We start from the raw sequence: 26,689 nt of genomic DNA on the forward strand, positions 1-26,689 counted from the left end.
TGCTGGAGATCTATAAAAGCATATCAGAATCAATAAAGAGTGATTGAGTAATCTGGACCATCCGCAAGCAATAGATATGTAATTATTTTAATATTATTTTTTAATTTGATTAAAGATATTGTTTCATAGAGCGATGGCAGACTGCAGTAATGAAAAGCTAAAAACTCACTAATTCTCTTCTGTGAATTTTTGTTTCCTAATTTGCAGTTCTTCATAAGGATATCGGTCCTTGCCGAGCGGCAACAATAACAGGAACGCTCTCTAGGATTTCTCTTAACGATGACGAAGAAGAAAAGGGAACAAACCCTGAAGGGCTAAGCTATTCCACACTGCCTGGAAACGTCATTTCCAAAGTCATTATCCAGCAACCCACGGGTATGCACATGCCCATGAGTATGAATGAGCTGGGCAATCAGTGTTTGAAAAAAGAGAACAGTGAATTGCGAAGAACTGTGTACTTATGTACAGATGACAATTTGAGAGGAGCAGATATGGACATGGTCCATCCTCAAGAAAGAATGATGGAAAGTGACTATATCGTGATGCCCAGAAGTTCTGTAAATACTCAGCCATCAATGAAAGAGGAAAGCAAAATGAATATTGGCATGGAAACCTTGCCACATGAAAGGTTATTGCACTACAAAGTGAATCCCGAATTCAACATGAATCCCCCTGTAATGGACCAGTTCAATATGAACTTAGATCAACACCTTGCACCCCAGGAACACATGCAGAATTTGCCCTTTGAGCCTCGCACAGCTGTGAAGAATTTCATGGCCTCTGAGTTGGATGATAATGCAGGACTATCAAGAAGTGAAACTGGGTCAACGATATCAATGAGCTCATTAGAGGTAAGCAATAGAATAAGCCTTTCCTTGATACTTGAAATATTTGATATTTGAGAAATTGATTCATAGGACACTGGATTGAGGGAGAAGTGTCACATTACCTTTTCCAGTTATGTACCATACAAAAATTTTTGGCATGTTGGGGTTAAGATTCTAGACATATTTTTTTTTTTCCCAGTAGTACATCAGAATGCTTTTTCTCAAGATCATGTTTTGAAAGGGGAGCCCTCTATATTTAAAAGGATGTGAATCAAAATTCTTTCATAATGGGAATCAAGTAGAGCACTCATAAAGGAAAAAAATAGAAGATCCTCCTGATGTTTCTCAGGTACCAGAGATCCTTTTGGTGGTGAAAGTAGTTCATGGATGGCATTACAAACTTAAACTAAAGTCTGGATTTTCTGTGTGAGGGCATCCATTAAAAATTAAAAAATTGGAATGTTTCTGTGGAGTCTTCCATTACACTGATTATAAATGCTATTTTTATGTTAGATCGATATCTTTCAGAGTAAGTGTTTTGCTCTCCACTCTTGTAGAATGATGACCACTAAAATTTTTTATCTTAAATTGTGAGCTCTCGGGAGGGATGTACATTAATCAGATTAAGAATCAGGGCTCTGAGGTCCAACCACATGGCTTTTCTATAAAAGCAAATTCTCCTCAGCTTCTTTTCAACTCATAAAATGAAATACAGAGTAATCAACTGTTATCAATATCATTCATCTTATATTACAATTAATCTAGTAAGACCTAAGGAACGTGTCTTTTTTGTTGTTCATATGTACCATGTTAGTTTTATCTGTGACTTTTATATCTTGTACCTTGAAATTTTGCTATAAACCTACTGCTGATATATAACATATTTTAGTATACAATGCAATACATGTACTCTCTTGCACATATTGCCAATTGTTTTTAATATGATGGGTCATTTCATAAGATACTACTAAGAGAAAGACACTATAACTTGTCACTTACCCTTTTCATCAGAAATATGCTGATCATCATATGTTCTTGTGTTCAGAAGTGCACAGAGATAATTTTCCCTCCCTTCTCCCCACAAAGCCATTCCTTCTGCTAGGTCAACAGGAAAAGAGATCATGTGAGACTAGAGTAACTTGATGAGTGGAGTGATTTTGAGATTTTTTTCCCAACTGGATCAAGGAACTTCTAGATGGGGAAAATGGAAAAGTGGATGGGATCGAACCCCTAGATTCTAGATCAATCTTAAACGAACTAGGGTTTCTGAAAAGGATCATCCCTTACAACCAAAAGCATAGGGGTGGTGAGGCCAAGTTAACTGTAGACGGGTAGGAGCTCCCACGACCATGGGACAAAAGTGTTCTGTCCTTCTGAATTAGCAGACTTGCTACTATTTCTCTTTTTCTAACTTGTGTATCCCGGAGACTAGCAGGTCACCTCCAGTGCACTCACATAAGCACAAACTACCAAATATGTATGCAAAATCACAAACATTTCAAAAGGATTTTCAGTCAGTGTGCATGTAATAATATAACATAAGTAATCATAATTCTGATGTACTACTTGAAAATTGTAATGACCATATGAGTCCTTTTCTATAAAGGGGCTCTTTAAAATGTGCTCAAGGGGTTAGAATGGAATTGCATTAAAATATCTTATTATAAAAATGCTTTACATCTAAAAGCCTAAAAACGTCTCTGGGTTTAATGTTGTACAGGTCATGTGTGCTTGAACAATAGACTAAATTTCCAAGTGTTGCTCTGTTCAGTTTGTAATTTTTCCAAATCTCCATATCCTTATTATTAAGTATAAGCATCATATGTAACTGTGATTCAGCCAAAAGATCTGCATTTAAATGACTTAGAGATCATAAGGCTTACATCTTAAAAAGGAAGAAAATTCAGGATTCAAAATGAAAATTCACTTCCTCATTTTCATTCTTTGAAAGAGTTTAATAGTAATTGCTTATGGTGACCATTTTAGGAGACAGCTGAAAGAGAATATATAGATGTGGGAATGAACAATAAAAATTAGCATTTATATAGCATCTTTCATTAGCAGATCCTCAAATCACCTTAAAAACATGAATTAATTAATCTTCACAACACCTCTGTGCAATGGATAAGTTGTTATAATCCATGAAGTAAAGTCATTTATTCAAGGTTACAGAGCAAGTGCATAGCACATCTAGGAAAAGAATCTTTCTGTCCTGATCAGTTTTGTGCTGTCTAAAAGTGACAGTAATGTGTCTGGACATTAGCAGGAGAGCAATTTAAAGATTGTTTTTACCCTTGACAGACACGTGGTCTTATGGTGAATAAAGACATGACGGGAGTAAAGTTTAGGTATACATAGCTAGCAGATTTTGGAGATAGGACCTTGGCCCGTGAAGATAAAACTGGCCGTGCAGCTTTCCTGATGAGCAGAGCGGTGCATTGTCAGGTTGAGTTATCAGCTCTGCTAGACTGTATCTGCAGGGCCAACCAGTGAGGAAGATGATATCCTGACATTAGAGAAAGAACCAGAAGATGACTATCTCCATAAAGAGGGGATCAACAGTAACCAGGAGGTGCCTGGAGTCTTTTAGAAGACAAATGTGAATTGGGGAAACCAGGTGGTGGGTATTAGAGAGGGCACAGATTGCATGGAGCACTGGGTGTGGCGCAAAAACAAGGAATACTGTTGTGCTGAAAATTAAAAACTAAAAAAAAAAAAAAAAAAAAAAAAGACGACAATGTGAAGATGCAAGTGGGTGAATATATAGATGACATGAGGCCCAAACCATGGTTCCGTTTGAGTTGACTCCAGCTCTGAGTGAGAAGGACAATCACAGCCATGGGGGCTCCCAGCCTGAAAAGCTGCAGCAGCAGAGGATGGCCAGGTGCCTTAGGATCCTTTCAAGAGTATTATAAAAACGATGTTCATGTGATTTCAGGAAGTTTCCTCCAGAGGAATGGAGATTCACAAACTGCCACGGTGGGAAGAGGGGTTGGGGGAAGAAGGAGGGGGAGATGAAAGCTACCAGTTGTAGCACAGAATGTGGTGTACGTAAGGAGAAGAGAAGGCAAGGAGAAACACGATTTAAGGGGGAGAAAATGAAAGCCAGAGTGGGTCAGTGTGTAGAAGTGTTTATTCAAATAAGCAGGAGGCAACAGAAAAGGACGGAGGCCCCCCAGGCCTGAAGGCAGTGCCAGCAGAAAAGGCTCTAGCCTCCAGGGGAGTTTGTTTAACGAACTCCCAATTCCTGAGTATAAAATAGTTTGATGAATGCATGAAGTTTCTTGTGTAAGAGCTTATCCAGATTGTCTCCCTGCCTCATAGTACCTTCTTTTTTCTTACAGTGTGTTATCTTCCATCTTCCAAACTGTATACATTCTCAGAAGGGGCTTGATGAGCAATTCTGAAAATTTTAGTGTCTGAAAGATTTAGTTTGCACAACTATGGGATAATTGCGATTTTAATATAGTAGAAATCCTCACCTTGGCTCCAGTCCTCAATGTCCTCTAAGCAGTTTAAGGTCAAGAAGAATTAAGCTGTCAGGGCTGTCTGGGTGGCTCAGTCAGTTAAGGATCTGACTCTTGATTTTGGCCCAGGTCACGATCTTGGGGTCATGAGATCGAACCTCACATTGGGCTCCGTGCTCAGCAGAGTGTCTGCTTGGGATTCCCTCTCCCTTTCCTTCTGCCCCCCTCTAAAATAAACAAATAAATGTGTTTAAAACAATTAAAAAAAAAAGAAAAATGAAACTGTCTCCAGTACTCAAGTCATTCACCTTCAATTAATGAAAAGAATGTGTTGATATTCGGTGTTTATATAAAGCAAGTAACCACTACGTGCTATGGAGCACGTGGGAAAAAGATTAAGGTATCATATAGTTCTTAAGCCATTTTGAGGCCTATGAAATGTAGTTTACATTTTGGGCTGTGGTTCTATTTATTTTTTTAAAGATTCTAGGTAATGTCATTGTAAGGTCAGAATTTACTTTGAATCTTTGGAGCAGTGGTATTTATTCCACAGCCTGTAGCTGTTGGATTTAAATAATAAACACTTCCTTACTCAGAAATCTTCCCAGTTTGTACGAATGTCCTGGGCCTGTTTGGCACACAGTCCATTCTGCACCCTTTTCACCAGTGTCACTGAGGGCCAGGGCAGGTTCCGGGGCTTCTGGCTGGGAGAGATTGGCCACTAGGGGGCGCAGGGGAGAGATTGGAGGCGGGCAGAAGAGAGAATCCCAGGATATTTCTCCCTTTCTCATCCATTCTGCTTTGGACACCATCTTGTGCTTGAGCTACAGTTTCTTAACGTTTCTGGCTTTGGCCAGGGGCCTCAGCCCCTCAGCCTAGTTGAGAGTGCCATCTCCTTTTGTCCAGCCTGGAGGCATATTCACTTTGGCTAATCTCTGGGTTACCTGTGATCTTGTATGTGTAGCTTCTCAGCTCCACTATCACTAGAATTCTTATGAAACACTTTGCTCAGATGAAATACATGAATGGTTCCTCTTACTCTCCTGACAAATTGTGTCTTAATTTTTCTTATTCCTGAGGAAACCCTTAATGAGTAATCAGAGTTAGATTACATGATTTTATCAAGACCAGAAAGTTCTGCTACTCCAGCTTTTCAGACCATTTCAGTATAAACTTAACAATATATCTGAAAACGTTGTCGGATAAGTCTCCCTCAATTTATATATGGGTAGAAAGGGATGCCATTCTAGGCTCCCTTTTTATACTCCAGTTTATCTGGACATGGATTACAGAGCTCTCACCATAATGGGTTTTAAAGGTAAAACATGTTAGCTATAATGTCATATTACAGTTGCCTCCCATAAAGCTCTTGTGAGGATCAAATTAGATAATGATGTGCAAACCCTTTGAAACTTGTAAGAAGCATTTCAGATGTAAAGTTGTGTTATTATTTCATTACCATTATATCTTGAATTTCTGTGAAGAAGCTTGAATGCTATATTAAATCAATATTTACGGCTTTAGACAAAATATTACAGCCTCACTTGGGAGCTGGGAGACTGTCACTAACAGATACCATTATAAAACTGACCTTTGAACAGAAGATACTTTTTCTTTTTTACATTTTTTTTTTCTCACATAGATGTGCTGAAAGGAAGGCTTGCCCTTCTTTACTGTGTGTGTGTGTGTTTTTTTTTTTTTTTTAAGATTTCATTTACTTATTTGACAGAGAGAGACAAAGGGAGAGGGAACACAAGCTGGGGAAGCGGGAGAGGGAGAAGCAGGCTTCCTGGGGAGCAGGGACCCTGATGTGGGGCTCAATCCCAGGACTCTGGAATCATGACCCGAGCTGAGGATTAACGACTGAGCCACCCAGATGTCCCCTTCTTAACTGTTTTGGTTTTGCTCCTAGGTTAGGGAATTTTGTCTTTTATGAAGGCATGCAAACAAAATTAGCTGAAATAAAAGTCATTTTTCAAAATTAATTATCCTTAGGTTTTATTTTCACAGATATTTTGAATGGATTTGGTATCAAAGATTTCTCCTTGAGTATGTTCATGGCTCACTCCATAATAAAACTTGTAACGGCAGTCATATTGCCATTTATTAATCACTGCAATTTATTCCTTGCAGTGAATTTTCTAGTGTCTGGTCCAGTTTAATTTGAAGTGACACAAACAATGAATTATTCCCTCTGAGAAACTATTTATTATTCTAGAGGATTTAGATATGGAGAGATGCCTCAGTGCCTATACTTGCTAAGTATTCCTCTGTGTGGCCTCATACTCTTGTGCTTTTTTACTCTTAAATCATCCTGGACTTTTTTCCCTTCCATTAGTGATAAGCCTGCATTCCCCTCAATTGTCTTTTAATTGGCTGTCAGTTAATCCATTCATAACGGTTTTCTTTGTGTATTTAGTCTGCCTGCTTATCCATATTCTCCCAAAGAATGAGAAAAACAGCAACCAAACAAAAGCAAGAAATGAGTCACATTTTGGACTTGTTTAGCTGCTGTCGTGTACCTCCTCCAATGATTCATCAATAATTTTGTGAATTATTGGGCCAGGCCCTGTGGTAGATGCTAGGGATATAAATGTGATCAAGAGATGTGGATCCTATCCCTGGGGTGAATATGCCGTATGGAAGAGAGAAATAATTAACTGGTAACAAATGAACAATCTGTAAGAGTGTACTGGGCTGGGTCGGGACCATGGAATGTGAGGGAGAGAATTGATAAGGGGGTCGACGACTCCCAAAGTGCTGTATGAAGTGAAGTTAAGAAGGAATATGGCTTAGGAGGCTCTGTCTGGAGGTTGCGGGGATGTTTTAGGGAAAAGAAACTGTAATACAGAGATAGGAAGGAGTTTGGAATACTTTGCAGAGGATCAGAAGTCCTGTATAACAGCGGGTGAGCTCCTTAAGATGTCATTGGCATAGGAAGAAAAAGCCAGATTTTGGAGAGCCTTGTAAAACAATTGAAGCAAACAAGGACTGTTAAGTGAAAGATGGGCATGATTTCTCCATCCATCCATCCATCCATCCATCCATCTATCCATGGTTTTGGAGGGAAAGATTAGGATTCAGTGGTATTAGCAGAGGGGATAGAGCAGAAATCTGGAGAACAGTTAGGGAGCTACTGAAGTTATCCAGATAGGACAGGAGAATGCCTTTGACCACAGACATGATAGTGAAGATGGAGAAGAGTGGACGGATCAAGAGAGATTTCAGAGGTGGAACAGACACCACTTGCTGGTGAATTTGATATGCAGCGTGAGAGATGGGGAAAATGAATGGTGACTTGAGAATGAGTCACAGCAAATAGGAAGAGGAAAAGGAAAAGCTAAGATCATGTGTTTTATTGGGGAAGTGATTAAATTTCAAAAGCTTCTGAGAGTCCAGCAAGCTAAGGACAGAAAGTTGACCTTGGAAATTGACCAGATGGAGCTCATCCGAGACTTTTAACTAGAAGAATTTGAATGAAGTGTTAGGGATAGAATACAAGTTACAATGAGTTCTAAGTGGAAAATTAGGAAAAGGAAACCACATAGAAGACCTGAAGAGATTTTTGTATCCCCTACTATGACGAAAAATATTCTTTGTATTAAGTTATTTGAGAAGTTGAGGAAACTGAGACAGAGGGAATCTGTGTCTTCATAAAGTATTTTAACACCACCCTGGCTTATTTTAAATTTATATGCAGCAGTCCTTCAGTTGTCAACTTTATCAGAAAAAATTGTTATGACTTGATCACTTTTAATAATAGATTTTCATTGTTTTAAAGATTTTATTTATTTGAGAGAGATCACAAGCAGGCAGAGAGGCAGGTAGAGAGAGAGGGAGAAGCAGGCTCCCCACTGAGCAGAGAGCCTGACGCGGGGCTCGATCCCAGGACCCCGAGATCATGACCTGAGCTGAAGGCAGAGGTTTAACCCACTGGGCCACCCAGGCCCCTAGATTTTCATTTTTTAAATGTATAACCACTTTTTCTAACCACTTTTGTACCTTACAATAACTTCCCAGCAAACTCAGAGGGACATTTGAATAAACGTCAGTCAGTCACAGTTGCCATGAACTTGAGTACTTTTTGAAAGACTTTCCAGCTTATTGCATGTATACCAAGGATAACAGAACTGAACACTCTGGTTCTTGTGACAACATGGTTTCCCAGTGCCAGAATCCTCTTTAAGATAAACTTGATTTTGCAATGGGAGGCACATCATGGAAGTGGAGGTCAGCTATTATGTGTTATTGTATGATTGCTTATAAAGTATCCCATGTTCGAATGGTTTTTAAGTTATTGTAGTTAACACAATTCTTTTATATTGCCATTAGATTTTCTCTCAAGAAGTAACATGTTGAATGCTTTTTTTTTACTCTTTTAAATATAATTGACAAGTGAAAGTTAATCTGCTTGAACTTACTTTATGGCTAAAAAACATCTCAGTCCCACTGCTGTCAGCCTTGGATTGACTGGGTCCTCCATTGTTACTCTTGCTGAGTTCTAGTAACAATCAACAAATTATCACAGGCATCTTAGCTACAAAATATTACCTCTTTTACCCCTGAGCAAGTAGTTGAGAGATAGTGGATAAAACCCAGGGGTTAGAGTCAGAAGACCTGAGTGTGAATCCCAGCTCATTTGGTTACTACCCAGTTTTTAAGTGGACAAGTTATTTTAACTCCACTGGTCCTCAGTGTCCCTAATTCATAGAATAGATACTAAAAAATGATACTTTCCTGACCATCCCATAGGGCAGGTAGCAAATGTGAAAGCACTTTATAAACTATGAAAGGTTGGTATACTTGGTCAGTATTGTGGGGATATGAATAATAGGACACAAATTTCAACCTCCCAGGGGCTCTGAAAATCTGCCACATTTTTCACATTCTCTAATTTTTAAGTCTTCACTGCTTATCCCCACCACCACCATCTTTAAGCTCTTTTGATTGAAATCTGTGTGCTTCATTTGTTTATTTCTTGTTCTAATCCTTCAAGGCAGCTGGTTATGATATACCTTTATGTTAGAATTTAATTTTCACAAAATTAGATAGAAAAGAGAGAAATGGGGGGTGCCTGGGTGGCTCAGTGAGTTAAAGCCTCCGCCTTTGGCTCAGATCATGATCTCAGGGTCCTGGGATTGAGCCCCGCATTGGGCTCTCTGCTCGGTGGGGAGCCTGCTTCCTTTCCTCTCCCTCTGCCTGCCTCTCTGCCTACTTGGGATCTCTGTCTGTCAAATAAATAAATAAAATCTTTTTTTAAAAAATAGAAATGTATTTATAAAAATATATCCATTTTCTTTTTCATATTTTATATCAACATAGGTGCATAGGTGACATCAGCTGTCAGAAGCAGAACCTCTTTCCAGTGTTCTTCTAGATTCCCATCTCCTGTTCTTGTTCCTAAAATATGGGGCCTGTGGTAACATGTGTCTATCAGCATTTCCAGTTCTTAGGCTACACAGCTTTGCATTCAGAAACAGAGCAAGGTACAGTTGTTATGACCGTTGGCAACAGAGAACCCCTCAATGAGTGCAGCAGAAGGGCCTCTTACTTGCTGGCTAGCGGACCCTTTTCCATAGGATCTCACCATTTAATTTTCAAGTGGAACGCAGAGCTCATGATTAATGTTCTATAATAACGGCTTAAAATGTTCCCATGTTTGCATTTTGCTGTATTAAGGAAAGAATTTTGCTTAATGTATAGTTACAAAAACGTCCTGCTGAGTCACAGTGCCAAGAAGGCAAAGCATTCAAGACCAGAATGGAAACACTGACATTCAGTCTAGCATACAGCAGCAAAGTGTGATGTGCTACATTGCAGCCTGCTTTTTTTTTTTTTTTTCTATAAAACACTGTTAGTGAACAATAGTGGCAGGAGATGGCAAAGGAGGCCTGGGTTAAACACTTTGCTACACACTTTTCTCCTTCTGGGATGTCACCACAGCTAGGCTACAGTGATGCTGGAGACAAGGACCTAAGTGACATCAATGTGCCATTTGCATTTAATAAAGCCATCTCCTTCCTAGTGCTCTCCATCATCATACTTGAAACCTGGATTCTATAATCCAGCTCCACCAAAATCAAATAAATTTAAAAACTTTTAGGCTTTTTTTTTTTTTTTTAACAAAATCTTTCTTTTAGAATATCCCCTTCTATCTAGTAAAGCATGCTTTGGGGAGTTGGTTACATAGGGAGGCTCTGGTTCTACAGTGATGTTGTAACTCTAGCTGCAAAAATGTAGACAGGTTTTTCAATAAACTATGTTAGTGCCTGTCTGTCTCTGCTATTTAGCAGTTACAAGAATCAACTATCATGGGTAGGATTTCCTGATAGGTTTTTGAACTTAAGGTAAGTTTTGGGATAAAAGTGAAAGAAAAATTTTAAAAAGTTTGTCTAAAGGTTTACATGATATTCAACTGCCTAAATATTACTTGTTTTTAATATTTATTTTTTGTTTCACCCCCACTTCCTCCCAAAAAATCCAAATTAAAAAAAAAAAAAGCCTCATATTGGAAACTTGTTTTGCTCTCTAAAAATTTGGGAGACGCTTTCTACATTTACCAGATATCTCCTTCAATATCAAATCCCTCTGAGTATATGCTAACTGTACCTTTCCTACACTAATATTCAGTCACTTTAATTTTATTCAAGTAATATTTCCTGATTTATCAGGTTTATTGACTAATTATTTTATTAATACCTATTGATCTGTAACTAGCATTAAGAGCTGCTTAACAGAGTCAGAGGCATAGAGGAACACTGAGATATTGACATGTACATTTATGTTTCTCTAGGGTTGGACAATCATCATTATTTTTTTTATTAAATTAGAATACTGCTTCTAAGAACTAGCAGTTAGGAATTTCCTATCATGGAGAATTGTCAAAAACTAAAAAATCTGTGGTTGAGACATATAGAACTTTAGGACTCAGAGGGCCAGAGAGATTTTGGTAGAAATGAAACCTGGAGATAGGCTACCGGAAGTCTTGAGAGGACTAGATGATTTTTTTTGTACATAGCTTTTAATACTTTGTGTCTCGAAAGTAAAAAACATAGCTTTGCTATGACAGACGTAAAGTCTCCTTCAAGATTGAATGTTTTCTGTGAATTTATATTAAAAAATTCCTACTGAAAAATTAGAGTTAAGAGGTCAAGATAAGAAGTACTCTGTATTTTTATATTCTTCCATTTTAAAGGAAGTTCAAAATAAGAATGAAATCATTTGGATGAAAGAGATGAAATCATAAAAATTTCAACATACTCTTCTGTGAAGGAAAACTTGTAATATAAAGATGCGCAGGACATTTTATTGAAAATAATTTTCATTTTATTTGAATGACTAAACATAACTTTATATTGGTTTTTCTTCTTTTTAAAAAAATCTTACAGAGAAGAAAATCACGATATTCAGACCTTGACTTTGAGGTAAGTTTCTATGGATTTTTAAAATAATTTTAATTGCTTGAATTCAAGATTGACATATAATTACTTAAACATATTACTCTGCCGTATGTAGGAGCTCTACTTTTTTAAAAATTAAATGAGAAGTCAAACATTTTTTATTAGAGTTCATTCTGTAAAACTACTTGTAGAAAAACATTTTAACTTCTAATTGACTTAGATGTATGCTAAACTGAGATATTCCAAACAAGGAATCCATTTTATAAATACTAAGACAAATGGGCAATTTGTGGTAAGGACTGAATTTGATCAATCCAGTTTGTTGTGAGGTAAGAATGTTGTTTTGTTCATTTCTCACATTTACAGCAATTATATTGGTTTTACTTCAGTAACTACCTGAAAAGAGAGCCTCTGAGAATGCTTTGGCTGGTTAGCTAGGCTTTCTCCGGAATTGCCTTGTGTACTGATTCCTATTATTTAGGTTCTCTGTGATACATTCCAGATTCTTTTTTTCAATAGCAAGTGTTGGTTCAGTGTGCTCCTGTGTTTTTAAATGCCTTTTCACAGATATAAACAAGATGAAGATGTTCATTTTCCAATTTGCATTGAATTTATATTGATGTTGTAATATCGATGCTAGAAATTACTGAAATCATACCATTTAAGCAGCTTATGCTAAGCACAAAATTAATGATGTTTGAGTGTCACATAAAAGCCACTTATGCATCTTGATAATTGGATATGATTCACAGCCCGCCGACATAATTGGATATAATACATTATAAATGTCTCTAGCATATTTGTACTATTTGACGCTTACATAGAACTTGTTAATTTTAGTTGATATTCCTAAAATTATGGAAACCTTTTAGTATACAGAAGCTCCTAAATCAATCATTTTGTGTATGAATGTTGTAGATGAATGTTGTAGCTCAGCAACATACATCAGGTATCAAAAGTGAGACTTAACTTTTTATTTACTGCATTGGTGAACACACTTTGATTTTATCCTAAGGAGAATTGGCCTTTTTTAGTAAAGCTTCAGAGTACAAGAAACAAAGTAACAATAAAGAATCTGACCTCCATGATTATGTGGCAAAATTTCCTACTGATGCATCTCAGTTGTAGCAACCTGACATGGGATAAAAACTTCATTCTAAGTTTTAGGGTACAAAGAAAAATCATTTGTCAATATATTTTTTTCACTTTTTACTGCATTGTAAGAGACAAATAATTTGTTTTTTATTCTTTAGGTTACCCAAAAATAGAGGATCATTGTGTATTTACTTTTATGTCCTAAAAGCAGTAAGTTGTGTTAGTACAAAGAAAAGGAGGTGGTAATTAATCCACGAGGTATTAGGGACAAAATATAGTAAAAACCTAGATCTAAAATTAGGTCTCAATGCAACCAACCAAAGGTATGTGATCATAAGCTCTGAAAAGAAATCTAATTATATTGGGTCACTTGGAGCATTAGAAAAACTATTCCTTTTTCATGTGTTCTTTATATAGACTGGTAGCAGATTCCTTAATCAGATGCTTTTCCCCCACTGCTTAGTATCCCAACATATAACCATGGTGTTGCCAAAATATTGACTGATAATGGAAAGATGTTGCAACACAACAAGCCTGGGTAGTTAGCTCTTTACTCTAGTTATCTCATGATTGCTAGAAGTATAGAATTGGGAGCAGGGGACACTTTGAGATATTACATTTTCTTTACAAACTTTTTAATAGCACTCCCCTGAGTCTGTGTGCAGCTGTAGGTATGTGGCAGATACCTTAGAGATGGTGCTCAGAAAAATTACTGCCAGTTTTAAATGATAAATTTTAATATGATATATTTGTACTTTGTGGATGGTCCTTGGAGAAGAGTCAGAGTTGCCTCCTTCTCCTTTAAATCAGGCTGGATAAATTTTGTTTATATCAAACTACTTGCTAGTCCCCCAGTTCCCATCCCATAAGCTTTACCACACAGTAGCCAAAGTAGGCATTTTGCCACTGACAAGCAGATTCATCTTCTAGGCTCCTGAAGATATCTTCCCTTTGGGCCAAAGACATTCCCCAAAGTCTATACACAATAACAATATTCTCTCGACTCGTACATCCATAAAACATCGGCCAGTAAATGTTATACCTGGGGAGAAGTCCTTTCATGCTGCCAATCTCCAAGAAAATACTGCGTTTTTAGGAATAAATAGAGCAAAGTGTTGTCTAGTCAAAATGATGTAATATCAGTTCTTTTGGGAAAGTATACAGAAAATACTATAGTGATATCCTTCTATTCCCCTTCTGTCTCCTTACTGGATTTGCATTCTCCACTCCAAGCAGAGATCGAGTATTTAGTGTCAACTTCAAAAATTGAACAAATTAGAAACAAAGGTTATCATGCAGCAAATGAGTTAATTTGGGAATTGCAAATCAGGACATGCAAGCCTGGAAAAGAAAAAAGGAAGTTGGGAGGTACTGTTTTAAACATTCCTTGAAAGCATTGCCCATCAAGAGTCAGGTTTCCTGTATTTAGTGATTTTGTCCCTTGGTGCCGGGAAGGACCTTTCCTGGTTGTCATGTCCCACTATGCAAGGAAAGAACATGGTTATTGGAAACCATTTAAGGCCACATTTGAGTAACAAGGAATAGAAAGGAGAACTCTCAGGCATCTCCCACTTAAAGACTATATCTTAAAGAGGGTGTAAGCATTAGAGATCATATTGAAAGGTTGAGACAGCATCACCCTATTGGATAGGTTATTTCTGCAGATGTTTGACAGACAATAGGCACAGAATTTTTTTTTTAATTTATTTATTTGACACAGAGAGAGAGAGATCACAAGTAGGCAGAGAGGCAGGCAGAGAGAGGAAGGGAAGCAGGCTCCCTGCTGAGCAGAGAGCCTGATGTGGGGCTCAATCCCAGAACCCTGGGATCATGACCTGAGCCGAAGGCAGAGGCTTTAACCCACTGAGCCACCCAGGTGCCCCCAGGCACAGAATTTTTAAATGATTATACAACACGAGAGAGGCAGAATAATAAATCTAGTTTATGGGGGCATCTGGGTGGCTCAGTTGGTTAAGCATCCCACTCTTGTTTTTTCTTGGCTCAGGTCATGATCTCAGGTTTATGAGAACGAGCCCATATCCAGCTCCATGCTCATTGTGGAGTCGGCTTGTTCCTCTCCCTCCTCCTGCATTTGTCCTCTCTCTCTCTAATAAATCTAGTTTGTATATATAGTCCTACATGGGAAGCCCAAACCTGAAAGTAATGAGCTATAAATATATATCAGGAATCAGTTAGGTTTTTTGCCTGAAAAAAGACAAAACAATAAAAAACATTTTAAATTCCAGAGTTTATCCCCCTTAGCCACAGCCTGGGAGGTGATGGTTTTATTTTTCTAGGCCAATGCCAAGGTAAAGGAAAGAAGGAGGGAAAGACCTTTATGTTTAAAGTATGAAGTCTTGGTGTGGTGTCTTGAGTGGAAGTAGTCTGCCTTCATGTCTGCTACTTCTTTTCCATTGATTGAAAAATCTCCAGGGTTTATACAAGACAGGATGTCAGGTGCAGCCATCTTTAGCTATGGGACGTATGTCCAAAATTCAAACCCCTGAAGTCTGGCTGTCATTTGGGTGACAAGGAGGAGCTGGTATAGTTCCTTTGAAAGAGGTTCAGGGGCAGTCTTTGTTCCAAATCAAAAGCATGGGAAAAAATTGGAAACATTAGTTTGGAGAGTGGTAGACAGATATTTGAGAAAAACAGAAGAATTCAGGATCTAGTACAGTTAAATACAGGATTAGAATCTAATATAGAGAGAAGTTCAAACATAATTTTTCTCTCTATACTTACCCTAATATTTATCAAAGATAATCACAGTAAAACTAATTTGTGTGTCTTAAACTTGGCCTGAGTACTTACACAAGTATAGCGAGAATAGTGATTGGCCATATAAGCTCTTTTTAAGACTGCTTTGCTAGAGGGATGCCTGGGTAGCTCAGTTGGTTAAGCCGCTGCCTTTGGCTCAGGTCATGATCCCAGAGTCCTGGGATCAAGTCCCACATTGGGCTCCTTGCTCAATGAGAAGCCTGTTTCTCTCTCTGCCTCTGCCAGCCACCCAGCCTGCTTGTGCTCTCCCTCTGATAAATAAATAAATAAGATCTTTAAAAATTAAAAAAAAAAAAAAAGAACTGCAGTCATTCAGTAAACCCAAAAAGCAGAAAAAAAAAAAAGGACAAGAACCTTTAAGCAAGGTGCCAAGTTGATTTTTCTGAGGAGCTTTATTGGCTCCATAAAGTAGCCTTAATTTCTTAAAACCTGTCCTGTCAAATCTGAGTCTATGCACATCTCTCTCAAAATAATCCAGAACCTTGGTAAAGTAGCCAATATTTCCAATTGTTATTACAAGGAGAACAGATTCTCACTGAATTTATGTAAATAACTATATTGCCACGTGAAAAATCCTCAAGAGTTTTGAAATTCTGGAGGGATCAGGTAGGGAGAAAAAGTAAATTTTTCATCCTTGTTTACAAAGATATATTTTACCAAACTGCTGTATTTCATAGATAGCTTTAAAGAAAGGAGTAAAAGGGCTCCTTTTAATGTAGCAAGCAAAATATTAAAGGACCAGTAATGTTTGAAAACTAGATGTCATAAAAATTATAATCATCTTCCTCCATTCATTCAATACCATGTTATTCTTACTACGCCTGAATTTAGTTTTTACATTCGTTTGAGAAATTCTTACCCAGTTCAGTTTATTATCTTTTTTTTTTAAGAATTTTATTTATTTGTCAGACAGAGATCACAAGTAGGCATTAGACAACTAGCCATCAGCCCAAGCTATTTTCTTGCTCACAAATTTTGTAAAAGAAATAACATGAATTTATTGTACTTTAATAAACCTCACTAGAACAAAAGTTTTATATTTAATGCTGAGAACTCTATAATGTTGGCTCATTTTCATTGACCCAACAATCTTAAACTAACTTTTAGATCAAATATTTTCCCAAATCATGTGAACCTGAAAAATATTTGAGTGAGTATCTATTAATATTTCTGAGAACTTAATTTATAAATGCTTCATTTTCAAGCCAATTACATAGAACTCCTTTCATAAATTAACTTTGGCAAGTTACCCAGAAGTAGAAAAATACCATATCTATAGTAGACATACATAGACATTCATAGACACACACACAGATGCAAAAAAGGACCCCAGAAGACACCAGCAGGGTTTTTTTTGTTTGTTTGTTGTTGTTGTTGTTGTTGTTGTTGTTGTTTTAATTTACTAATCTCAGTAGGTAATCCATTTATAAAAACTTGAGGATCTTCTCTGGGTTTAATAAGTTCTTTAATTATGGTCCATAGTTTGGTAGATGAGGAAGTCCCGGGGGTATACAAGAGGTGGGGGTGGTGCAGAAGGGAAAGAAGAAGTTGGTCATGAAGGCAAAGAGGACAGGGAAGGGGAAAAGTGGCCCCAGAGCCCCTTTTGTCGACTTTGAATTGTTTGTGTGTTGGGTAATTTAAAAACCTGATTTTGCAAAGAGGTGATTTTAGAGTCTTAGATACATTTGGAAGACTCCAGGTACCAACTAAAACAGGCTTCCTATTCAGTCTGTTTAATTTTAGAACTGTGGTCTTCCAATTTGGTTCTGAGAAAAACAAGTTTGGGAGGTCAAAAGTTTTCCACAGTGACCATCGGAATTCTATATTATCTTCAGTTGAGTTGGTCCATTTGGTTAAGAAAGTGCATGAAGGGCCATAGTTTTGAAAACAAAACTGGTCAGGGTCCCAGAAGGAGGGTCCTTTGTAAAGAATTTAGAGGATTGTGAATCCCATACTTTAAAACCAGAGGCACAGCAAACAAAATGAGCAGTCACCAAAAGGCTGATGCCTTCAAGAATAAAGTCAGAGAGCTCAACCAAACGGAAGAAGCTTAACTCTGAAAAGAGGCTTACCTTGCCAAAAGGAAAAAAGATAACTCACAGAGGGTGCACAAGGCTGAAGTGACTACCCTACACAATGCCTGGGGTTGTTAGTTCATCTAGGTTCATCACCTTCAGGTCCCACTTCTGACACCATATAATGTCAACCTTAAAAATCAAATAACAAGTATTACTGAGCAGTAAATGAGTTTATTTGGGAATAACGGGGGAACTGCAATTTGGCACATGCAAACTATGGCAAACAGTAAGCAAGTCCAGATAACAAAGAGGGACAGCATCCTTTTGTAGAGGAAAGGAGGAAGTTGCAAGGGGTTGTTTTGAACAAAATTTCATTGGAGGCAAAAAGGAGTTCAAAGTGGTGGCAGCTTCTCATTGCCTGCAGGCAGCTTGCTGCTGCCAGGCTGAGAGAAAATCTTTCTTTTTCCTACTGGTTATGCAGACTGTGATGAGTGGAAGTGCATGAGAGCTCTCCCTTCATGGATTCCTCCATTTTGAATGAGGATTCTTTATATTCATTTTCACAATAGTAGGCATTTGATAAATTATTTTGTAAAGGATGGTTTAAAATTGAAATTAGTCCAGTTTGCTTTAATAAAAAATTATCAAACAGTATGTCTACGTTGGAGCAGAGACCAGTATAGAAAATGGAATAGGGAGTTAACACCTCCAAAAGAGCCATACTGGACATCAAAGATATTTACATGCTATGCAACATAAGGAGATGAATAGCAGGCTGAGATTCCAGGAAGAGGAAATGTATGGAGGTTGGCTAAGGTATGGCATGTTTGAGAAACCAGAAGCAAATTAAAATTCACTGAAACATGAGGTCTATAGATAAAAAGAGGAAGGAATTTAGAAACTATATAGTGAACAGTTTGCCCCCCAAGGAAGGAGTTTTACCTAATTTGTTACTAAAAGCTGCTAAAACATTCTGTTCTATTATATTCTGTTTGTTTTTTAATGAGAAATGATTTTCTCTGACCTGGAATTTAGAAAGAGGACTGTGGCAGTAATAGAAAGGAAAGATTGGAATAGAGTGAATGAGGAAGTTGAAATACAAATTTGAAAGTGACTAGTCCAGAAAAGAAAAAAAGAAGTGGTAGGGAAGGATAGGAATGAAGGGACATGGCAAAGTCAAGATCTATGGCGTTTGGTCCTTAACTAAACATAGGAGAGGATCCTACAGGTCTGAGCCTGGTTTCTAGTAGTATCATTGACAGATCTAGGAAAATCAAGCAGACATCTAGTTAAGCAAAGTTGCATTTTAGTACTTTGGGTATTAAGGTGCCTAATAGGATGCTAAATCAGAAATATCAGGCAGGTAGTTTAAATTATCTTTCTTGAATTGAGGACAAATCTCAAGGAATTCTTAGGAATGCAGGAATACAAACCTCTCAAACTGCAATAGACAATATCATCCATTCCGTGTTAAAAAAAAAAAAAAAAAAGTATGTCTAGAGAGGTATTTTTATCTTCTCTTGAAAAAACATGGAGATAACCTTATCACATTCTTCTGTGGAATGATGTAAGCTCTTAAAAATACCTTAGAACATTCCTTTGAAGGCCCTAATGAACCCCACACATCCAGTAAACCCATGCTTTTCAAACTGAGGAGAGGTGATGGTGAGCAGAGAGCACAAGAAGTCATCAATCCAGGATAATTATGCCCATCTTTATGGGGACATGAATTTTTGGTAGATTTGGGGTAATATAAATAAGATAAAATATTTTAATTTTATATTGTTACGGATACAGCTAAGCTATGGCAAAGAAGATAACATTTCTATTACTTCCTAAATATAAAGCATATCTGTCCCCATCCCCCACAGTAAGTGAGCTCTGTTAGGCAATCAGTACACTTTGAGAGGAAACATTTGAGCAATCCAGTCCTATGCTACATCTGTCTTTTCTATAATACTAAATTAAACTATTGCAAATATTTGCAGCCAAATATATCCTGGGATGACAGTGACAAAAAATAATACATACCTTATTCAGTTTTTTTTTTTTAGATCCTTTGTCTAAGTCCTGGATATATATTTATTCAAATAGAAACATACTTGAAACATATCTAGACACTAGTAATGTCAGGCAGGCCATGGGGCTCCAGATTCTTTTTTTTTTTTTTTTAAGATTTTATTTATTTATTTGACAGAGAGATCACAAGTAGGCAGAGAGGCAGGCAGAAAGAAGAGAGAGAGGGAAGCAGGCTCCCTGCTGAGCAGAGAGCTGGATGCAGGACTTGATCCCAGGACCCTGAGATCATGACCTGAGCTGAAGGCAGCGGCTTAACCCACTGAGCCACCCAGGCGTCCTCCAGGTTCTCTCTTAGGGATACTCTGGGACTCTGACCAAGGAAAGTACATAAATCATTCCCTTTTCACAATACAGCTTTAGGAATCAAGATTAATTCCTACAATGTGTGTTGCTTCCTTAACATTAGTTTTTGTTCACTTCAAACTAGTATTCAACAACACACTCTGGATTGAGGACTCCTATGCAATGCAAAAAAGAAGAAAAGTAAGCATAGGTTTATACTGGTAAATATGAACAAGGAGAGCATAGGTGTCTATATTCCTAAAGCTAGAAAAGGTAATTAAGGCAGAGTGCTTTCTAAAGTCTATCAACATGATTTCCAGGCCCCCATAATCTAAAATTTATAGCTGGGAAATTCTCCAACTTTTTCTAAGAGGTTTCTCTGTTTCTAAAAATCTGCATATAGTAAGGCCTACCTTATCTGTAGTTCCAACTTAAATCCTAACTCTATCATTCGCACTTAATGAGTTTAGAAAAGAAAACTTTCAAGCAGTTTGTTTCAAACCCACCTGCAGGCCTTTTATGAACCACTTGTATGGAAAATGAGAGCACAATAGGATCAGAATAGGAGATAGGGATCCTGTCTGGGGCCAGTTAAGTCTCGTCTTCAGCTGGGAGACCCCTTAAATAGGAGAGAAGACACGATTTATGAGAGCCTCTTCGACATTGTAGGCACCTTCCATGGCCTATATACATATGTCATTTCATTTATCCCATGCATGTTTATTGAGCATCTGCTAAATATCAATCATTGTGCCAGGTGTCAGGGATACAAAGATAAGTCACTATCTACAAGGTGTCCAGAGACAAGACCTGGAGACCAGCCCTTCAAAACATAATGGCAGTCCTATGGGATGGTTGCAGGGTGAGCAATATCCAGGTTATGGGCTTACTACAGAAGGCAACTAACCCACCCTTGTTTCTCTCACCAGCTTTTCCATCTGAATAGGGCATAATCACAAGCTTGAGTAACAGAAAGGAGGGTGCTCCCTGAATATGGGATGTATCCAAGATAGCAGCAGGCAAAGAAAATTGGCTTTGGATTCAGAATGCTTTCCAGCTCTCTCACCACTGATGGGAGCCTAGGAGATTTATTCAGCCTCCTGAGTTTCCGTCTTCTAATCAGCAAAATGAGATAATGACTCCTACCTCCCTGGGTAGGGGAGGACTGAGAAAGATAATAATGCCCACCATTTCTTAAGTGGCTCTTACATGTGTCCTCCGGTGATAAGTGCCTTGTATCCCTTTTATAATCTTCAGAACAACCCTGTAAGGTTACTCTGAATGCTGAAACTGGAGCTACGGGGGAATTACATTTTGTGCCTCTGACCACTTAATTTGAAAGTGATGGAACTGAGATCTGAATCCAAGTTTGTCCAGACCCAGAGCTGTTAGATTTGACATGTCTCAAGCATTTAATCTAGAAGAGTGCCTGAGATAGAGGACATGCTCAAAAAAATCACATCCTGATTTTCTCTCAAATACCTGACATGTCATGAAAATACTATAAAACCTATCACTTTTTCTCTCGTATCAACAATTAAAAGCCTCCCTTGAGTTATAAATATATAAAATGACAGATAAGAGTATGAAATAAGCTATTTCAGGAGATATTTTTGTGCAGATAGGTTGCTGGTCTCTCCAAATGGGGGTTCCTATGCAGCTTCAAAGAATGATGTCATTATGGGGCACTTGGGTGGCTCAGTGGGTTAAGCCGCTGCCTTCGGCTCAGGTCATGATCTCAGAGTCCTGGGATCGAGTCCCACATCGGGCTCTCTGCTCAGCGGGGGGCCTGCTTCCCTTCCTCTCTCTCTGTCTGTCTCTCTGCCTACTTGTCCTACTAGTGATTTCTCTCTGTCAAATAAATAAATAAAATCTTTAAAAAATTAAAAAAAAAAATGATGTCATTATAACCCGAGTGGAAGGGAATATTGCTAAGCATTTCTCTTTATTGCAAAAGATGCCGATGTTATTTGACAGGAGTTATAACTCAGGCAACCTGAATTCTATATATAGTGTCAATTAGAATATATTTGTTTATTTAAAAAGAAAATCTACATGAGTTATAGCTTTATCATCTTCCCAAGGTTCTAGAAAATTGAGTTTTTCACAGAAGTCAATTTCTTTGGGACACAGGATGTTTCAGTGACAAAAGAAAGAAAAAGATAAACAGATAAAACCCTAAGGTGAGTAAAATCCAAAAAGAGGATTAAAATGGGCCAGTATGCACAAAAACTTCTAATTAGATAGTTAAGACCATCAAAGGCATGAGTGCTGCAAATAAATACTTAGACAAGTAAATAGATAAAGGGAAACCATACTTATTTGTGAGATCTAAAACCACAGCTACTTTTTTTTTTTTAATCCCAAAACATTGCCAGATTGGAAACTCTCCAGTTTATTTACCATAATGCTGGCTTCCATGTCAATGGAAGCTTCCCCGACTGAAAAAACTGAAAGGTGTACTTAAGTTTGTGAACATGCATGGAAAACCAGACTGAGCCCTAACAGATAGGTGTGCTCTTGATTGGCAGCTCTGATGTGGTACTTCTGTCGGAACCATCAGGCCATCATTGCTATGGTGATTTCTGGCTGTGCCAAGGTGACAATTTCAAATTAGAATGACTATCTGCCATGCAGATGGATTTGCAAGTAATGTTTCTGGTTAGGAAGAGATTTCAGCACCCAAATTTTTAATTTCTTTCCATCTTCTTTGTGGCGTCCGTGAGTTATTAGAGTAGCTTTTATAAACCTATGTAGAACACTACAGAAGGTTCTTTGGTTATAGAACATATGCATTCACCATATATATTTTTCTTAGTATGTTCTAACAATGTAGGTCCTCAAAATAAAATCCACTCAGTTCAGAATCAGCTGCTACGTATTCAATCAGAATATGATGATTAAAAACTTCAGTCAATGTACTCTCATTGCCATGGGATACATTTAACACTTTGCTTCCTTAAACATGCTTTATCCAACAGAGATATTTGGTTGCACGAGACAGAGAGTGACTTTGACTACCAACCAAAAAAGAACGTTTGGGAAGGATATGGAAAAGCTGACCTTTTGGCCAGTAGACAGTAGGGACCTCCATTGACATTTTCGCCACCATTGGCAGGCATAAATCCCCAAGGCAAAGTCAGGACCTTGTCATAAGATAAAAGACAAATGGAGACTGCACAGACAAAAATCATCACACGCCCACCTTAAAATGAGGAAGCTGTGCCAGTAACATCAACTATCTTACAAGAAAATGAGCTCCTTGTCTTTGGAAAGGAATGATCTCATTGAGAAAGGGCACAAAAATAAGAATTATAACAGAAATTCTCTGAAGTTTAGAGAATGGAAGAAAGAGAACAAACAAAATGATGAATAACCGATTTGGGAATTTTCAGCTTCAAAATGACTATGAAAATTTGGAAATCTGCCTCACTTGCATTTATCTTAGTGACTTCCCCTACCACTTACTCACATAGACATACCATTTATTTATCTCAGTTCTAACATAATGTGTATTTGAGTTCTTATGTGACTAATGCCTATGTCCTCTATTCTGCCTTGAGCTGTAAGAGGGGAGAAGCTCTACTGGCTTTTGCACACCATTGTCACTTCAGCATCTAGCACAATATATGGTGCTCATGAATATGTATTAACTGATAGAGTGAAGTATCTTTAAAGAAATGACAGTAGTGTGACTTTAGTCCTACTGCAGTCCAGCAAAAAATAACTACCTGGTAAGATTCATTACTATGAAAAACAAAACAAAAATTCAAAAGTTAGAGCCAGAGTTCATATTCTGATGACCATAGTTGTTGTCGTTGTTGTTTTTAAGGTATTTCTTGTAACAAAAATCAGTATTTTAATCATTGTCTTAGGCTCTGGTACTGCCTGGGAATATTTGAGTGCCCAGAGATAGAATGTATTTCATTATGTTTTCCAGCTATGTGGTCCTCAAAATCCCTCCACTGAGTTGCTTATGCAAATCCTCCCTCTCATAAATCTCCATCAGCCATTGCTAGTCAAATTATGTTTGCCTGGTGTTTCTCTGTAAATCCTGCAAATCTGTTTCCTGTACTCTCCCCAAAACTGATGGGAACTTAATCGCTCTGTAATTGCTTGCTATGTTTCACGTCCTCATCATGAGTAATGTTGCCATGTTCTCATCCTCAACCACCTGATTTGTTAACAGCCAACTCCTAGAACTAAAGGAGCACAGATGAAAATAATTTGGTTAGAGCAAGACTTAAAATGTCAGAATTCTCATAAAAGTAGGCTAATGAAAATAGAAGAAACTAGCTAAACAAAGTATTACCTAGACACAGATTCATTAAGTACAGGAAATTAAATTGGCATAATAGAATAAGGCTTTTTAAAAATATGTTAAAGATTTAATTTGCATTTCTCTTTTGCTTTTTCTTCCCCCCTCAAGGAGATCATGTTCTCTTCAAGTGTCTTTTTAGAAGAAAATTAGGCATTGTATATATTTCTTCCCCAAAGATGTATTTCTATTCCAAAACAAGTCTGTACTTTTGAAAATAATTGTTAATTCAAACAATAGGCCAAATGTTGAAATCCAAGCTTAGTCATGAATTAGAATACACCTATGAAGCCCACATGAGCAAATCATGATTTATGAGGCACATGCTTTAAAATACTATAAAATCTTGCACAAATATGGAGGCGCAATCTTGGAACAATCACTGAAATACTGATTTTTAATATTTAAAAAAAATCAAAATTGAAGAAGGTGTTTTCTCCCTTAAAATAATACTTGTAAATACAGGGGATTTATTATCTTCTCTGTTAAATGTTCTGTAAATAGAAAAAGATTCAGCCTATGATACTTACCCTGGGGTCATTTTTATTTAGGACTCTATTTGTTGAGTTATGATAAAGTTGGGAGAAAAGGATTTAACCAAGGATAAAGAGTATTAATATATTTGGGGGGAAAAAAGATTAATATATTTGTACTGGTGATTTGAGAAGCTCATCAACCACACAATTTTTGCTCTGAGCTCTAATTGTTAAGATTCTGTACCATCTCGTAAATAAATATATGAAGCCTATGGGTCAGATTTTCCTTTTGAAAAGTTTAGTCATTATTCATGGAAATTGTAAGATTTTAGATCTCACCTATATTTCAGACACTTCAGTGCTTTAAGTCAGCCTTAAATGGCAGTGCCTGGGATTTTGCTACCCTTTTAGGAGAGCAGCTAGGATTTTAGTGTTTATGGAAATAATACATAAAAAAGTAGTATTTCCCATGACAAACATTGAGAGTCTTGGGTGCTTTACAAGTCCACATTTTTAAACATTTTCTTATATTATAACAATTTTTGTAAAACAGCTTTAACTTTGAATGATGAAAATCTTACACAGGAATGACTGCTACATTTTTAATGCACTCACAAGAGAAAGCTATTTTTTGGTTATCTCGTAAGTGGAAATAAAGCCAATTCTTCATGTTCAAGAAGTGCTGACTATGAAACAAGGATTAGCAGCTTATTTGCATTTTTGGTGTCTTTTGGGACTTCCTGATTCCTGCCAAACTTGATTTTCTTTATTAGCTAAAGTGAAAATAGTAAATATCTTTTTAAAAATGTACACATCAAATTAGAAACGAGGGCCATTCTGTTCTGTTTTGCAGAAGGTCATGCATACAAGGAAGAGGCATATGGAACTGTTTCAGGAGCTGAATCAGAAATTTCAAACTTTGGACAGATTTCGGGATATACCAAATACAAGCAGTATGGTGAGTATGTGTTGTTGCATCAGTGCCGGGTACCACACTAATGACGTGTCCTGTCAGCCATTATCCTTGCCCTCCAGGAGCTTTTCATCGTCTTGTGAACAAAGAAGTGGCATACGTAGAAAAAAATAAATAATGCTGCACAATGTATTTGGAATGTACTAAGAAACAAATTAGGAATGATAGACTTTTTAAATATTTTTATTCATGTTTTAAATGTTCTCAATTATAAGCTTTAAGTGTAATTAGTTATATATCAAAAATGTATTAGGTTCACCTGGCCCTTTTATCATCATTAAAAGTCCGTTAATTCAAATACCTAAATAGATGACTAAATTTTTCCACTTGCATTTGCAAGTCTGACATTTTAAGGCCATAAAATGTAATTATATATTTCTTTATATTATGAATATTTATAAACATATATGTACATACATATATACATTTGAATGTACACTCTGTTACCTGAAACCGAAGTGATAGGGTTTTGTCTCCCAGAGACTCATGTTTTATGAGAAGAGGTTTGGGAAACTTCAAAGGCTTTGATTATTCATTGGACCATTTTCTTCTCATTTGTTCACACTACTACAATCCTAGCATAGGAATTCATCAAATGATAGTGGGCACTTACCATGTCCATGGCCTAATCATGGCTCCAGAGAAGGCTACAAAATTATTTATGAGGGCCCTGGATCAAGAGAACAAAACTCAACCCAGATCTATCTGGTCTTGAGGAAGTCACTCAGTGTGGGTTTCTAAATCTCAATTTTTCCTAAACTGAACAAAGAAAACGGTAATTAATAAATAATGCTTTCTTTGATTCTTATAATACCTTCCAAAGAGGTAGGGCACGTGAGATGTTAAGAAGCTGAGACTTGGCAATGAGAGACAGAGTTGGGACTACCATCTGACTCCATTGTTCCTCACTCCAGATAGGGTGCTGTGGCTTTGCCTTACACCTTTGCAGCCCTGGCCCTCCTCCCAACATCTGGGG

General features: G+C 37.4%; 1 protein-coding gene across 4 annotated transcripts in view; it reads left to right on the top strand.

The window, feature by feature from the left end:
• ADGRB3 (adhesion G protein-coupled receptor B3) overlaps positions 1-26,689 on the top strand; it is a 723,296-nt gene that overhangs the window by 687,248 nt on the left and 9,359 nt on the right. For all 4 annotated transcript variants that reach the window (XM_059178365.1, XM_059178363.1, XM_059178364.1 and 1 more), the window contains 3 exons: positions 208-851; positions 11,683-11,718; positions 25,594-25,698. In XM_059178365.1, coding sequence (XP_059034348.1) covers positions 208-851; positions 11,683-11,718; positions 25,594-25,698 — 785 coding nt within the window. The remainder of the gene's footprint in view (positions 1-207; positions 852-11,682; positions 11,719-25,593; positions 25,699-26,689) is intronic.

Source organism: Mustela lutreola, chromosome 6 (genome assembly GCF_030435805.1).
Source record: "Mustela lutreola isolate mMusLut2 chromosome 6, mMusLut2.pri, whole genome shotgun sequence".
Classification (NCBI taxonomy): domain Eukaryota; kingdom Metazoa; phylum Chordata; class Mammalia; order Carnivora; family Mustelidae; genus Mustela; species Mustela lutreola.